The sequence below is a fragment of the Carassius auratus genome, chromosome 13 (genome assembly GCF_003368295.1).
Source record: "Carassius auratus strain Wakin chromosome 13, ASM336829v1, whole genome shotgun sequence".
In the NCBI taxonomy this organism is placed as follows: Eukaryota; Metazoa; Chordata; class Actinopteri; order Cypriniformes; family Cyprinidae; genus Carassius; species Carassius auratus.
Genome location: NC_039255.1, coordinates 12,390,250 through 12,405,863, shown reverse-complemented (window position 1 = coordinate 12,405,863; position 15,614 = coordinate 12,390,250). Strand labels below are relative to the sequence as shown.

Sequence of the window (15,614 nt, the reverse complement as noted above, 5' to 3'; positions counted from 1 at the left end):
ACAACTAGAGATCATGTGAGTTTTTAGATCTATAGAAGTTATGCATTCATTCCTTCAGTGAATGGAAAACATGAATCTTGCATATATTATGGAAGATATATATGCCACTCTGTATTGTGACAGGAATGAAGACCAGCTTTAGGAGGGAATATTCAGGTAAACCTGGAAAGAGCATCACTGATAACAATAGTTCTGCACATCACTAATTCATCAAAACCGGAGTTTAAAACTGACTAATAATAGGCTTCATCTAAGCCTGGTCTGTGGATAACCAGACGCAGAATGTGACAGTAGAGAGGAACGTATTACTGTAGAATAGAAATGTATCTGTTCTCCGTACTATTTAACATGCAGTTACTGTACTATTTATGATATGACTGACAGTCTGATTATCTTCCACTTTAAATCTTGAGTAATGTTGAGCACAGTGTAATTGATGTATTGTGGTGTGTAAAATACATTCCATCTAGTTTCTGAGAGTTTCAGCCGTATCCGGGTAATGATAAAACTATTCTCAGATCCTTCCTTCCTATTGAAGAACTCATTTTCATGACTACTATTAGTTCTTATGAAAGAAATTCTCCTGTGCATCGTCCATTAATCTCATGGCTAACAGAATCTTTCAAATAATACAGCATGGTAACTTCACTGAGAGCTAAATTTAGTGAGAATAGAGTAACAGTGTTATATTTGACATATTGTTATGAAAAGTCATCAGTGCAATGTGTATTACAGTCTTTGGAAAGTTAATATATCCTTGTAGAGAAGTTTTTCCATTCTTTACTTTGATATGAACCCTTGTAAATGTATTTTATAGTGTGAAGCATATCAATGTTTAAAAACTACTAGTATAAACATTAATCTTAGAACAATGTTGCTTGTATATTTAAAAATATATTTATATTTAATATTTACATCTTTTCTCCTTTCCTAATTGACATTAATTATAATACCTGAAACTGCAAAACAAATAGTTATTAATATGTTGAAAGCAGACCATAATTCTGTTTAGACAAAAAAAAAATTGTTTCTTTCTCAATAGTTCATTTATTGACTCGTTTAACACTAAAAGAAAACTTGAAATGCTAAGATGCGTTCAAACATTTCTGCCTTTTACATTCAATGCTTTGAGCAACCTAAATATTACGGTTTGAGACATGCAATTCTTAACATCCCAATGACAAAAAAAAATCCAAACCTTTCTCTGGCTTCTCAAAAATGGCACGCATATTTGTTAAAACAGCAAAGGGACAAATTTACAGTAGGCTCTAAGATAAATCATACGAGGGTCTCAAAGTGTTCAACTGAAATGTGACCGAGCAAAAATTAAGGCTTGCTTGTAAATGTCAGTCACACATGTAATGTTTGTCTATTAGTTCTGCAAAAGTCCGTCAAGAAGAGCGCATGTTTTGAAACCCTTATTCCAGTCCAAGATATCACAAGATATTTACAGGTATGGCCATTATGACCCTTTCTCCATAGTGAACGGGAGAGATTTCACTGTCTGTAAATGGGAGTAAAAAGATATATTATACACACAGTATCAAAGAGCTCTAGAATCGGAGGAGAACGGGGAGCTAATGTGGATTAAATATATACCACTGCACATAGAAATTCATTTACACGTCAACATTTACAAGACACAGGTCCAATGAACCCCAAAAGTGCCTTTACTTACATTTTTCTGCCAAGTCAGAATGCAGAATTGATTTTTTTATGCTGTTTTTTGTTTTTGTACAAAATTCTAAGTCCATACTGTAATGAATACGCAAACGCATGATCAGCTATTTAGGAAGAGAAAAAAAACAAAACAAAAAGAAAAGAAAATACTTTGTTCGAAAAAAAAACATTTACACTACAGGCTTTCTGCAATGTACCCGTGAAGTTCCTGAAGCTAGGTTTTAAGGGAAAATCAGCAGTTTTCCTCAAGATGTGCAGTAAAAAAGGTGGGGGGCAAGAGATACAATACATCTCCTATTCCACTAAAACAGGAACAAATCTGGTCAATGAATTCAGATTTCCACTGAAAGTGCTCATCTCAATTGCCTCTTTAATCTAAATTTGAATCTGTACAATCAAGCAATTCCTGCTTCAGATCCAAAGCTTGTAGGGAAAAGATAATGTGCACCTATTAGTCTTTAGCAACCCTCCCTATGAGAGCAGGATCTAAAGAATTGAGAGGCATGTGTTATGAAGAACCAAGGTCAGATCACTGTGTCTGGTACCCAGCCATGCCAAAGTTAGCCTGGTTCATCACTGGGCCAGCCTGAGCCTGAGAGGGCTGCGTCCCAAAACCTCCCACCCAGGCCGGGGACTGTGATTGTCTAGAACAATGAAAAGTGGATGTGAACATTTTCAAGTTCCTGCATAGGTAAAAGAAAATACATAACACATAAATGATATATATAAACTTACTCTACACCAAATCCTTGCTGATTCCATGTTTGCCCATACATCCCATAGGACGGCACCTGCCAGCCATTCGTCACATACTGTCCGTATTGTTGAGGATTACCATACATTTGATTCCAGTGTCCCCACTGACCATACTCCATCTGTGATTGCAAAATCAAGAACTTGAGCTTTTTATAGATTTTTGTATATTTTTATTCTGGCCTGATTCAAGCAATGTCAGTATGGGAAGAATTTAATACCCCATTAAAATTAGATTATGATAAAGCAAATTCACAAGAATTACCGGCTGAACGTTTTTGGCCATGTCAGTTGACTCTTTGCCCCAGTAGCACTTCACAACATGACCTTCGATGGTGGTGCCATTCACGGAGACGATGGCATGAGCAGCACTTTCATGAGAGGAGAACCTGAGAGAAAATGATGCTGCTGTATGTAATGATGTCTGTCACCATGTGGCTAATTAAATCTTGACGCTCCCTTTAAAAATAACAAATCTATAATGCATAATAGAAATAATATAGAAACATTTCTTATAATTAACGTAAAAAATGCTTAATATTTTCACAGAAATCGATACTTTTTTTTTCAGGGACCTTGAAAACAAAGGCAAAAGAACAGCATTTACTTAAAATATAAATCTTTGTAACATTATAAAATGATTTACATCCTTTTATTCTGCCCCACTGCTGGGAAAACAGGCCTGATATTTGGCCTTTTTGACATTGGCAATTATTACTATTAAGTACAAATGGTATCAGCCATTAAGCACAAGTCATCATCTCAATATTTTACATTACACACAGACTGTGGACTAACTGACTAAATATAAAAAAAAACTAAAAACAGAGGAATAGTTGAATGATACCTGATAAAAGAATATCCCTTCTCTGGAAAAACTCTGATCTCCATTATCTGTCCGAAAGGAGAAAACGTCTGTCGCATAAGGTGTTCTGTTTGAAGAGAACAGCGTAAGAGCGAGCATGCATACGACTAATCAGAACAGGGGAGTAAACGAGCACGTGCAGCCGTACCTGTGAGACCTGACTGAATGCCACCGCAGTACACCGTGCAGTTCTGAGGACTCGACTGGTTCACCACCTCGTCAAATCTCAGCTGCTTGGAGCTGTCTGAAAGTTCCCCCCATTCAGTCATGTTAATTCAGCTCAATTCTAAAGACAGCAAACTGATAAGACACAGTGGATCAAAATCTGGCTTACTGTCTTGCACACTCTTGGGGGCTGGAGGTTTCCGAGTTGCCCAGTTAGTCCGGATTTGCCGTCCACCGAGCCACTGACCCCCCATGTGTACTATGGCATTCTCAGCATCCTAGAAAAGAAGAAACAACAGACTTAAACATAAATGTAAAGCGAAACCAAACTATAACCTCTCAGCAACACTTCTAGTCATTTAATAGATCATCTGTGTCCTAGTTTGCTTATAATTACTTTTACTAAACTGATTAATAGCTTACACTTGAACAGAAAAGCACTCTAACAACAGTCTGACTCATTCCAGTAGGTTGAATATCTGTAATACTACAGCTAAAATATGAATGGTAGTAAACAGAAATAGAATAACCTTCACTCTGTGTTCCTGTACTGGAGCCTTACCAGTTTGTTATAGAAGGACACAAATCCATACCCCTTTGATTTCCCTGTTGTCATATCCTTCACCACTCGTGCATCCCTGCAAGAAAAACGGAACAATGGAAAAGTCAGTCCACCGACGGCTTGCTAAAAGATCTCAAAAAGAAAGGAACCACACACACACACACACACACACAATACTGTACTGAGAGACACAGTTATTATAAAGTTATTCTAAAAAAATCTACAAGTACAACTTCTGCATATTCTCTTAATTACTGGTAGTTAAGATATATATATAAATATATATATAAAACAAAAAACAAGTACAATGTCATGCAACCTACACTACTGCATGTATATTTAAAATCTCCTCCAAAGATTTCAACTTTTCCTGTGACACAACATAATGATCCAATCTTCATCTTATTTACTAGTACTCAATCTCTCATATCATCAATGTCATTACCATGCATTCCTAATTTGAACAGTTGTCTCTAATTCTACTCAAGAGTACATAGAAATATCAAAAGAGAAAAGGAATTAAACGGCATACATGGCCTGTTAACAGATTTCTTTATTTTTCCTGGTCAATTCTTTACCACCAATACGGAGTTTGGGAAGCTGCAAATTTCGAGAAATTCACATTTTCAGAATTTGAGAAGAATCAAACTATCAACACAACTAGGAAAACCATGATAAAAACAGTTTTTACAAGCAAATATGAATGAATTATCTGAGGTTTGTTAAAATTCTACACTATGTCAGCGTTAATAGGAAAATACTGCAGTATACAAATATGAAAAGCAAAGAGTAAATAGAAAAAAAATCTACATCTGAGTTCCCAGAGTGCACAGTTCCTTGCTGTTAGCCTTCAAGCTCCTGTCCAATCCTATGAGCATTTCTGTAAAATAACCAGAGCTCTATTAACTGACACTCAGAGCTAAAGGAGACTCTGAAAAGTTTGCAGTGTAGCATGTTTTTTTTTTGTGTTGACAACTAAAAATTGTACTTTTTAAGTAAATCAAAACTACTTACCAATTTTGGAAAAGCGGTGGAGATTAGTGATGAAAATTTTTAGGGTGCACTTTACAACAGATTGATCCGGGGACACAATATAGACTATACTTCGTCCCCTTGGAATTATAAGGTTCTATCTGCGTTCTGAGTAGATTTGAGATATTGAGCTTTAAAGTTTTTGTGTTCCATAGACTTCTGTAGATAGAACCTTTTTGTTTTTTCAATAAAAAATCCCAAAATGTACACAACTTAAAATAAAACATGACATAATGTAAATAAATTGTCACAGAATAAGAATATGTGAATACATAAATTTTGACAAAAATGTCAGATAGAACCTTATAATTCCAAGGGGACGACTTCCCTGTGCTTGCTGATAATACCCAATATGGGACTATTAAAATCATCAATGTAATTAAATATTACAGTTAGAACAAAACTAAGGTCTATAAAACACTGTGACATCCTGTTTTCAACTGCTGTGACAAACAACTGTGTAGGTTTAAAGAGACATGAAGGTATTTTATATATAAAGGCTTCATTAGTGACAGAACTGTGACTAAATTTGCCAGTTAATCACAGCACATATGACAAATGTAAAGTAAATGTTTATCTTTGCATCAATGTCTTACCAAAATATGTAAATATTAAGAAACACCAATAATTTTAAAAGGAAATGAATAAATACACTTTGAAACGGTTTCCAAGATTTTAGGAAAACGGGGCTTAAAAAATAATATACAGAGATCATCTGGTTCAAAGTAACCGGAAACCACCAACTTGACAAAAAAAACAAACAAAAAAAACCATAATTCCACAAAAGGGTGTGATTTCTGGGAACTTACGAGATTTTCCCAAAGGGTGCAAATGCAGCTCTGATGTCATCGGTTGTGATCTCAGGGCTCAAATCTCCCACAAAAACATGAAAGTGATCTGAAGAAGGATGATATTTAATACATGTAACTACATTTAAGAAAATCTACCTTAAAAAAAACCCCCACAATTGACATAATACAACAGAACTTACTGGATGTGTCTTTCTTCTGACTGCTAGGAGTGGTTGCCCAATTTACCTTGACTTCCTGTTAATCAAATAAACTTCTTGAAGGCATTTTCTTTGGTAACATGATATTCTGGGTGCAATGCTTCACAATAAACATTGTTATACTTGATGTACCTTTCCCAAAATCTTTCTTCCATTCATGGCGGCCAAAGCAGCTGCGGCGTCTCTGTGTTCAAAGAACTCCACAAAGCAATACGGGTCATTGCTAGTATGCTGCAAAACAGAAAATCCAATAGAGTTCACCTTCCTGCTGCTATCGGACTGCTGAGAAGGAAAGCCAGGAAAATATATTATTGCAAAGTCATGGGTATTGGGTGGAAGACTGTTTAATATTGTCAGTCGTCATTTTGCCATTCTGGTGTGATTTTAAGAAAATGTAAGAAATTACGATTTGTTTGTTCGAGGGTAGTTTTAAAAGCAAATGTATTCCGAATATTAATTATAATGCAGAGTTTGATAGGCATTTCCACACAAACCCATTTACACTGAAAAAAAAAAACATTTAAAAAAAGTGTAATTTGTGATGTATGTTTACCTCTGTTATCATTTTACAACTTTTACACGGCCCAATCTGAGTAAATAACTGAAGGATCAAGTTCTCCGTTACATCTCTTGAAAGATTCCCCACGTAGCTGAAAATGCAGATAAAACATTTTAAAAATAATAAACAGTAACTATAGACTGGTCCACATAAGTTAAACACATGACACAATGAGATTATTTAGCATTTTAATAAGATCATCTACTCTAGGTGTAGAAAAAAAAGTGCATCTATATGAGCCAGGAATACCTTTAATGCACAAATGACCTCAGGACGGGAACACATTACACACAACAATAAACTAATGAAACTATGTGGGACAGTTAAACATCGAGTTAATTCACGAGAGATTTTTATCCTACATTGTAGTATCAAACACAAAATTCATACTTAAAGTAGAAAAACAGCAGGCCTGAGATTAGATAACAGGCCTTTACTAAAACACCCGACAATGACATGCTCCTTCAAACACATTAATATTGATTAGAATAGTTTACTGATGCACATATTGAAGCCATATACCATAACTTCTGAAATACAATACAAGTTTAGCTATATTCAGTACATTTGACTTGCATTTAGTTGTTTTGATGAATATTATTATACTAATTAGCCGCTAGCTTAGCTTTAGCATGCTATGGCTATGTTTCCCACAATCGCCAGAATAAGCTTTTCGATCTTTCTGCTATACGTAAAGTCAGCGATAATGGCTGACCGAAACTCTATTATAAGCAGAGATCACCAAGAGCATACGATATCAAAAACGTTGGTAGGACATCGTTTTTGGAGCTAAATTGGTTGCTAGAAGAGTGTCAGTAGTGCAGTAGATTGAACAGCTGTTCACGGAGCACTGACAGGATTCGTGTTTTTGGCTAACGGTTACTTACAGGGTTTTTGGGTGGCTTTCGTCTTCCATTCTTGGATGCCGGAAGGAGTGCTAAAAAAACAATTCTGGACTGGTGTTATTTTCAATGTTGAGTAGAAAATGGCGGAACCCGGCTAGTCAGGAAGACAGTCACTGCGCATGCGCAGAAACAGAAAAAGCCGGTTCTTGAGGGCGATGGATCTGACAGAAAAGAGGAGTTTGACAGAATCACGGTGCTTGTGTAAATATATAATGTATCGCAGGTATATTCCTTAATAATGTGAAGTTGCAGGTTATGTATTTGTATGCTTTTATTCAGGCTAGTCTTTCAAGGTTTGTTATTTGTTTTTAGTGACCACTTGTTAGAGCTCCAATAAATGCCTGAAGTCTTTGACAAAAAAATTATAAATAAAACACAGAGACGAACTCAACCGAGGTAATATTTATTGATTATTAATGTACTGGTTACATTGCATAAATGTTGTTCAGGAATTAAAAGGTATTTCCTCCCATGTGTTTTGTAATCCTTTTTTTACAATGTATTGGCCTATATATTTAAGGGCATGTGTGTGTGCGCGCACAAACCTGCAAAATTGTTTGATTTTTAGTGTTACATTTGATAAATTATTATATCTAACGTATAGACATATCCAGGAATTTGACTTCTCAGGAACAGCTTGCGTTTGTTTAGAATTTTTCTTTAAATAATGTCACAAACCTGGTTTCAGTCCTGATTTCTTTGTATTAATATTCTACATTATGTCAGTGTAATAAAATGTATTTTGTTTATAACCTATATATAATCCAGTCATTAAGGGGGATGCTGGCTAACATGTTAACTCCTCTTAACATAAAAAAAACAAAAACAAATTATTTACAATTATTTCAAATTATTATATAAGCAAAATGGAAAGAAGAGTAGAATGACGGAGATCAGACAGGTTTTCCCTGAAATGTATCAGTTCTGTCTGTCTTTACGTTAAAAGAGCAACAAGTGTGCTCGGTCTAATAAACCGGGGTGGAGGGGATTAAAGTGTCAGAGATGATCTGTGTCGGGACGGTCAAGGGGTAATTTTTGGACACACACGTGGGCGTGACCCCTCAGATAGAACTTTCTCGGTAGTCTTCAGAGGGACCTTGCTGCTTCGAGAAACCCGTCCCCGTTCACCGTACGTCATCAAACGGACCCTTTAAAGCGTCCGTAGCGGCTGTAATGGCACAATATTCGGGAGCGAAGCAATATCAGAGTATGAAAACACTATCTCCAGTCGAAACGATGGCAACTAACGATCCTCTACCGCCTGGGTGGGAGATCAAAATCGACCCGCAGACAGGTTGGCCGTTTTTTGTGGATCACAACAATCGCACAACGACGTGGAACGATCCGAGGCACGACACGAAAAAGGTAAGATAGATCTTGATTTTGCTTTTGGAAGTTGCGCTGTCAAACGGGTGCGTTTTTCAGGCTATTTAAAAAATGCATAACAACATAGGACGTGCTTTATAGATTACGTGGGCATTGTGGCATTTTAGAGGGTGTTTTTATCGAAAAATACAGTTTTGCTGAGTGCGTAGGCTACGATCCCACTCAGTACATCCACATACTTGATCAGACACCGACTGTCTAGAGTAGAGGAGCCACGCACTTGATATTCGCCGACGCTCGCGCGTGAATCGCTGTCACCTCTGTGGAAATAGCGCTTCGCGTGCATTTGAACGGCCTGTCGGAGCATACACGGGGAAAATATATTAGTGTGATGATCTCAGCTTAAGTGATTAGTGTGTGACGCACTGCAGTTATATGTGAGACTGTTAAATGTTTATTTAAAGCCTCGGGAACTACGCGCACTGCGCTTGTTCTCCACATCCCTGGAACCGCGCACCTCTAACGCGTTCCTCAAAGTTTTCCTTACATGGGATTTCAGAAAGATCCGCCCACTCACCGATTCTGTCATTCCCAATGAATGGGCTTGAAAGTTACAAACTGGAAAGTGTCAAACTGTTCTCCGCACATCAGGTTCAGGGAGTAAAAAATGTTGGGGGGAACACGGGGGCTTGCCAGTTGCCATCTTTCATTTGATAGATCAACACTTGTCCGAGGTTAGTGTCACCAAGAATCTGCTGGAAAGACACAGCTGCCAGGAGATAAACTGAGCGCTACTCTTGGCGTCTGTGTCAAAAAAAAAAGAAAAAAAAAGGCAGAGGGCATGAGGTTACATACACTACTTCTCTCTTTTTAGTATCTTGGTGTTTTTTTTTTTTTTTTTTTATAAAAGTGCATAACTGTCTTAATTTCAAAACATTTTAAACCTTAAATCAGGCATCTTTAACCTATTTCAGGCCCTGGACTCCCTAGTGAAAGGGAATCGGATGTGTATTGAGCGTTACATTTTGAGCTTGGCCTGTGCATATTTTGCCACATTAATGTCTTTAAATTTTGTTAACGTTTACAATGCAGTGCAGAGATTTGTACATTACATTACATTTTTATTTAGTATGGAAAATAAAGCAATTTGCTGAACTAAAGCTTCTTAACTTTAAGCATTTAGTATGTTGTAAGTTGAGGTCATTTTAACGAAATTTCAGTGGAATTGGAAACCAATCAAGCAAGCAACTTTCTGTTGGGCAACACAACAAATAATGGCACCAAACTGAACTTGAGTGAAATCTCTTTGGATCACTTTTTTTTTTTTTACCATAATTAAATGTGGACTCTTAGTCACGTAGACTCGGATTGAAATGACTTGATATCGCTTGCGAAATTTCACTGAGCAACTGTAAATCTGACCATGCCTTCATTCAGGAGTAATTGCCTCCCTGTTGAAAACCTCTGTCTTAAATTATGTAGCATCTCTGCTGTTTCAACATCGGAATAGGTGTTTCGTGATGATTTGTTAGGGATTTTGTTTGGTTTGATGTTTGTTGTGTCTGTGCAACTCTGATTTACATAGATGAGTAAGGGCGGCCCTCCCCCTCACAAAAAGTATTTTAAGACACAGTGTCAACAGCTCAGGAACCCATTGAAAAATGCTACATAGAGTGAGTCATGGAATTAGAATCGACGGCATTCAGGGTATATCCTGTAAGCCAATGCCATCGCTTAACAGTTGCTGTGCACAGTGAGTTTTTTTACCCACTCATGTTTCATGTTTGATCCTGGACTGCCTCATCATTGAGACAGGGTGGACTGACCTTTGTGTGTCAAACAGATGAGGAGAAAAGACGCAAGACATAAACAGTGTTTTACATTTACGTATTGAACTGAAGCAGTGACTGAGCCCAATAACATGTTGGTTGGTTGCCTGCAATAACATGTATAATATCATTTTACATAAGACAGATATACAATGGTGGAATTTGCAAATTACTAATTTTGACTAAACGCCAACAACTTGACTGTGACGCTAATAGGAAAAATGTATCAAGTGTAAAATACTGTTAATTATCACATAATGTGTCATATGAAGTATCTATATTTAATACAAGAGTTACTTTTAGTTTATAATGTGTATCATCATAACTGATTATACTAAGTTAATAAAGGAGGGTTTTATTTTTTCAGTTAAGATTAATCATGAAAACAATGATCTACGGATTGTGGAGGGTAAATTAAAAAATAAAAGAAAAACATCTACACACCACTATCTCTGGCTTGTTTTTAATAAGTCATTGGTGCAAGTCAAAATATTTTGTCATGCTGTCTGGAATTCCATTTTTGATAATTGGAGCTTTTCAATAACCGAGTCAACCACATGCTTGAGTTATTTGCCTCCTGCAAAACAATTTGGCGTATAGCTTCTACATACTTCAGCAGAGCCGAAATGAAGAGCATCATCAGAGGTTATATATGCATTACCGGATATTGTGATGGTAAATATTTTGCCTCGTCAATACATGAGGATAAAACTAATATGAATACAAATAGTGGGTTAATTTTGAATAGACTTGATCTGTGTACTAATTAATGTTTTTTTAATGTGTTTTTCAGGTTTTTTTAAATGGCCCCTCTATAGCCCCTGAGTCACCTCAGGACGTGCACAAATCCTATATTCAAGAGATGAGGCAACCAATGCTACGCCAGGGCTACATCCCGATCCCAGTCTCCCATGAAAACACTGAACCCAGGCTGCAGCAGTATCCGAGTTTCTCATACATCCATCCAGTAGTGCCGCAAAATTTGAGAACAGATGGACGTACACCTTCCCCAACCCCAACAGCACATTGTCGGCCTAGATCTCCAGTGCAGTCCCCATCAGAGGCTTGTTTGTCTTGTTCACCTGCTTCACACGGGCCTGAGGTAAACCATTAGGAATCAGATATCTCTATTAGACATGGCAGTCTCCGTCAGATCTGGATATGGATTCATTGTGAAAGGTTTAATTCATGTACTTTGCTTCCGGAGTTTTCATTTATACGTTTTCCTTGGGCCCTGTATTGTCTTTTCAAAATTTGAAAAATGTAGTCTTATAGGTTGCTGAAAAATGCGATACAAACACACATTATTGCTAAATTATAGGTATTGATTTCTTTCAAAAAATCGTACTTATCCCAAACTTTTGAATGCTAGTGTATACATTTCTAGCTGGTTTGCAAAATCAAACTGTATTTTTATTTGCATCAGGTTCATCAACCACAGGGCACACACCAACAATTGAGTGGCCTTCATCAACAGCCCCGACCCAGCAATACAGGTCTCCGGGCGGGCTACATCCCCATTCCTGTGATCCATGAGGGTATAGGGTGCACCTCACAATTCCAGCCTAGTCAAAGTTCTCATGCCGCGCGAGAAAAAACCCCAATCTACCGTGAACAAGTGCCCATTCAGATTCAACAGAATCGAACTGCCAGTCCTATCCCGGTCCCCTTGAGGGCCCAGTCACCAGTCATGTCTCAGGTCATGGGAGAGAGACCCCAGGTACATGTATTATTTATTAGTATTTATTAATAGCTATTGATTTACATAAGCTCAAGCCATCTTGTACAATAATGTTCATTGATGTAACATTTAGTGTGAGAAATACCAGTGTTCAGAATTAATGTATGAAATTTAACTAAAGTAAATGTTACTATTGCCAGGTCCAGCAACACATTGGACACGCAGCAATACCACCAAAAGTTGAACAACCAGTTGAAGAAATTGTCAGACCACCTGCATTTGAGATTCCCATTCAAAGAGTGAGTGATGTTCCTCAGCAAATACATCATCAGCCAGTACAACAACAACCACCTACACAAGCACCCCAGCCAAAAGCACAACAACCCGTACCGCAGTCACCGCAGGTATCAGAGACATCCAATATTACCATACAAGTTCCTCCAGCACCAGAACCCCAGGAAGCCGCTGCCCCTCCAACACCTCAAGAGGTCCCACCCCCACAATTCCAACCTGAGGAGACTTCAGAACAAGATCTGAGCCACCCAGGACTGATCAAAGTGCAGCAGATATTGGAATGTGTGGACAACCTGGCACAAGATGTGAAAAGTTTCGATGGGAAGAAGAATGATAAAAAATACTTGTTGCTGGAGGAGATGTTGACCAAACAACTTCTGGCTCTGGACTCTGTAGACCCTGAAGGTCGCCCAGATGTGCGTCAGGCTCGAAGGGATGGTGTCCGCAGAGTTCAAAAGATTCTAGATGAACTGGAGATGTTTGGAGAGCCGATGCAAGGGCTTGCTGGTGACACGTACCCTGAGTCGAGTATGATTGACCATGCAAACTCAGAGAATGTCAAGGAGATTTTATAATTGCACAAAGAAAGCACAAATTTGAGAAGAACAGTAATCAAAATCTCCATTTTTGTTTTTACTTGCGCAATTATTATTATTAGTTGGATGCATGAATAATTTACGTTTTCTGTTGGAAATGATCTAACGTGATTTGTTTACTGAGTGCAATCATGTGTGCTGTTATGTGATGCTGCTGTTGTCAAATCACACCATGCAAGTGTCTTGTAGCAAAAGACAAAGTGGTGACTGGTTATGTTCTAAAACAAATGAAAACGAGGCCTTGAACAGAAGAAAGTTTTTTAACATTCAAAAAGTATCTTTTGTACCATGTTGAATGAATGAATGAATGAAAAAATGTTTTTGAATATTCCTCAAGAAGTTGTTAAAGAAGAAGTGGGCTGTCATAGTGAAAACTTTTATTAGAATTTTTTGATTAAATTTTATTGTGTGAGCTACAAAAAATATAAAAAGGCATTCATTTTTATTTTGGCATATTGGAAGGTTTATATACATATATATGTATATATATATATAGAGAGAGAGAGAGAGAGAGATTGATGCCTTTAAATATAACCATTTGAACATCATGCTTTGCTGACAGAATTCCCTATGATGGTTTGAATGCTTGTCAGTATTATTATTTGTTGAATGACAGTGATACAAATTATGATATATTTTTATTCTATTTTTCTGTGCCAAAATGAACATTTCCAGTATTAAGAATGTTCAAATGTAAAAAAAAATAAAAATAAAACATAAGATTCTCACTGAATATGGTTGCCTTACAATTAAAGCAGCCAGGGTCAGTCCAAACTTATGGTGATCTATAAACTCTACAGGTACCAAAACAATCCCATTTGATCAACCTTGTGCCCTTGAGGAAAGCAACTTAAATGCTTGCTCTAAGGGACTTGAAATTAGTGCACCAAAAATTACTTTGTATAATGTGTCAGCTCAATTCAGTTTAAAACAAAGTGCTGTTTGTCTCACATGACTGTTGTGAGACCTTTTTATCTCAATGACCTGTTACTGACTCTGATATCGTACTAATACTGCAAACAAAACTGGTTTCAAATTCTGTTTTGTGAAATAGTATGCAATGTTCAGTGTTACACAGCTTATTTGCAGTTTGTTAAAATGTTGACATGATATGGTGACATAAGCATGACTGCAAATACAATATAATAAAGCACTTTGCTTACAAGTTGCAAAGTGTGTAATATACAACCACTTTTTTTCTTTTCTTTTTTAATGCACACTGTGTAGAGCATGGATGACAAACTCAATTCCTGGAGGTCCAGAGCCCTGCAGAGTTTAGATTCAACCCTAAGTAAACACACGTGATCCAACTCATCTGGCCCTTAAGGCTCATTTGAAAACTACATGCTATGTGTGTTTAAGCAGGGTTGGAACAAAACTCTGCAGAGACCTATAAAGGAATTCAGTTCCTTTATAACCCTAACCCTATAAAGGAATTTAGTTTGATACCCCTGGTGTAAAATAACTTTATATGGATCATCATATGGCTTATTATTAGATATCATTCTACTACAGTGCTAACAGTTTTATAGGGCAATATTATAGTATTATGCTTACTAAGACTTTTTTAAGAATTATATAATATATTATAATATATGTTTATATGTTTAATATATGTATAATATATATCTATAATATAATATTTATAAACAAATTATGAATTCCCAGTTATAAGAGAGAGGTATAGTTATACATGCAGGTCAGCCTGAATCACAGTGATTAAAAAGGTGAGCTATTCATCTCAGAAAAGTTAAGAAATTAGTCATTTTATTATTAGGCATATTTGCAGAAGAAAAGTTTATTAAAACTAAAATGAGTCCAGGGCATTATGTAATTAGTTGAAATAAATTCTGCAAGTTTCAAGAGGATTTTACTATGTGGTTATTTCATTTGAATAGTTTTATATGAATCCCATGGAAACATTGGATTTTTTTTAGGGACCATTCACACAGAACCTGTGTGCATGCAAAAACGCAAGCCAGGGCGGCGGAATGAGAAAAAAAAAAAAAAAACCTTAAATACATTTTTTTGTCACTTAATCGGAATGGCACAAAACTGTGCAAAGGTTTTGCCTCTTGCCAAATTTGTAAAAATATTTTTTTGCACATTTTTCATAATAAAACTTAAAAATATGTTATTGATAATGAATAAATACTTAATAATAAAATAAAAAACTCACTTTAATTTAACACTATAATTTAATTTTTAAATCCCTTTTTTAACTTAAGCAATAATCTCCAAGTGTTTTAAAAAGAGAACCAATTTGAACCGTTCTCAGTCTGTTCTTCAAAGCCCTCAAAATTTAGTTTAAGTTGGAAATTTCTTTCAGTCATTTGGTGCACCACAATGATTCTAAAG

General features: G+C 36.5%; 2 protein-coding genes across 5 annotated transcripts; one reads left to right on the top strand and one right to left on the bottom strand.

The window, feature by feature from the left end:
- Positions 1-1,161: 1,161 nt before the first annotated feature.
- LOC113112696 (nucleolysin TIAR-like) lies at positions 1,162-7,571 on the bottom strand. 4 transcript variants are annotated; one of them, XM_026278471.1, is made up of 12 exons: positions 7,513-7,571; positions 6,620-6,716; positions 6,199-6,297; positions 6,049-6,103; positions 5,867-5,954; positions 4,026-4,101; positions 3,633-3,741; positions 3,447-3,542; positions 3,281-3,365; positions 2,699-2,822; positions 2,416-2,555; positions 1,162-2,324 (listed from the first exon to the last, which is right to left on the bottom strand). In XM_026278471.1, exons 1-12 carry the CDS (start codon positions 7,539-7,541, stop codon positions 2,210-2,212), a joined length of 1,113 nt encoding a protein of 370 aa, XP_026134256.1. In that variant the 5' UTR covers positions 7,542-7,571; the 3' UTR covers positions 1,162-2,209. The 4 variants fall into 4 exon arrangements, with proteins under 4 accessions (XP_026134256.1, XP_026134255.1, XP_026134257.1 ...); XM_026278470.1 differs by having other exon boundaries at positions 1,163-2,324; positions 6,199-6,348; XM_026278472.1 differs by lacking the exons at positions 6,199-6,297; positions 6,620-6,716; positions 7,513-7,571 and adding exons at positions 4,558-4,625; positions 4,836-4,905 and having other exon boundaries at positions 1,163-2,324; positions 6,049-6,098.
- Positions 7,572-8,601: 1,030 nt separating this feature from the next.
- LOC113112695 (BAG family molecular chaperone regulator 3-like) lies at positions 8,602-14,440 on the top strand. Its single transcript, XM_026278469.1, has 4 exons — positions 8,602-8,895; positions 11,479-11,787; positions 12,112-12,405; positions 12,567-14,440. The coding sequence occupies exons 1-4, from the start codon at positions 8,704-8,706 to the stop codon at positions 13,233-13,235; spliced, it is 1,464 nt and encodes a 487-aa protein (XP_026134254.1). The 5' UTR covers positions 8,602-8,703; the 3' UTR covers positions 13,236-14,440.
- The last annotated feature ends 1,174 nt before the right edge of the window (positions 14,441-15,614 follow it).

Bases quoted from the DNA above. Each gene is read 5' to 3' on its own strand.
- LOC113112695 (XM_026278469.1), top strand. From the start codon at position 8,704: ATGGCACAATATTCGGGAGCGAAGCAATATCAGAGTATGAAAACACTA. The intron at 8,896-11,478 runs GTAAGATAGATC...TGTGTTTTTCAG, and splicing joins CGAGGCACGACACGAAAAAG to GTTTTTTTAAATGGCCCCTC. The intron at 12,406-12,566 runs GTACATGTATTA...TACTATTGCCAG, and splicing joins TCATGGGAGAGAGACCCCAG to GTCCAGCAACACATTGGACA.
- LOC113112696 (XM_026278470.1), bottom strand. From the start codon at position 7,541: ATGGAAGACGAAAGCCACCCAAAAACCCT. The intron at 6,717-7,512 runs GTAAGTAACCGT...CTGCATTTTCAG, and splicing joins GAAAGCCACCCAAAAACCCT to CTACGTGGGGAATCTTTCAA. The intron at 2,556-2,698 runs GTAATTCTTGTG...TTGCAATCACAG, and splicing joins TGGCCAAAAACGTTCAGCCG to ATGGAGTATGGTCAGTGGGG.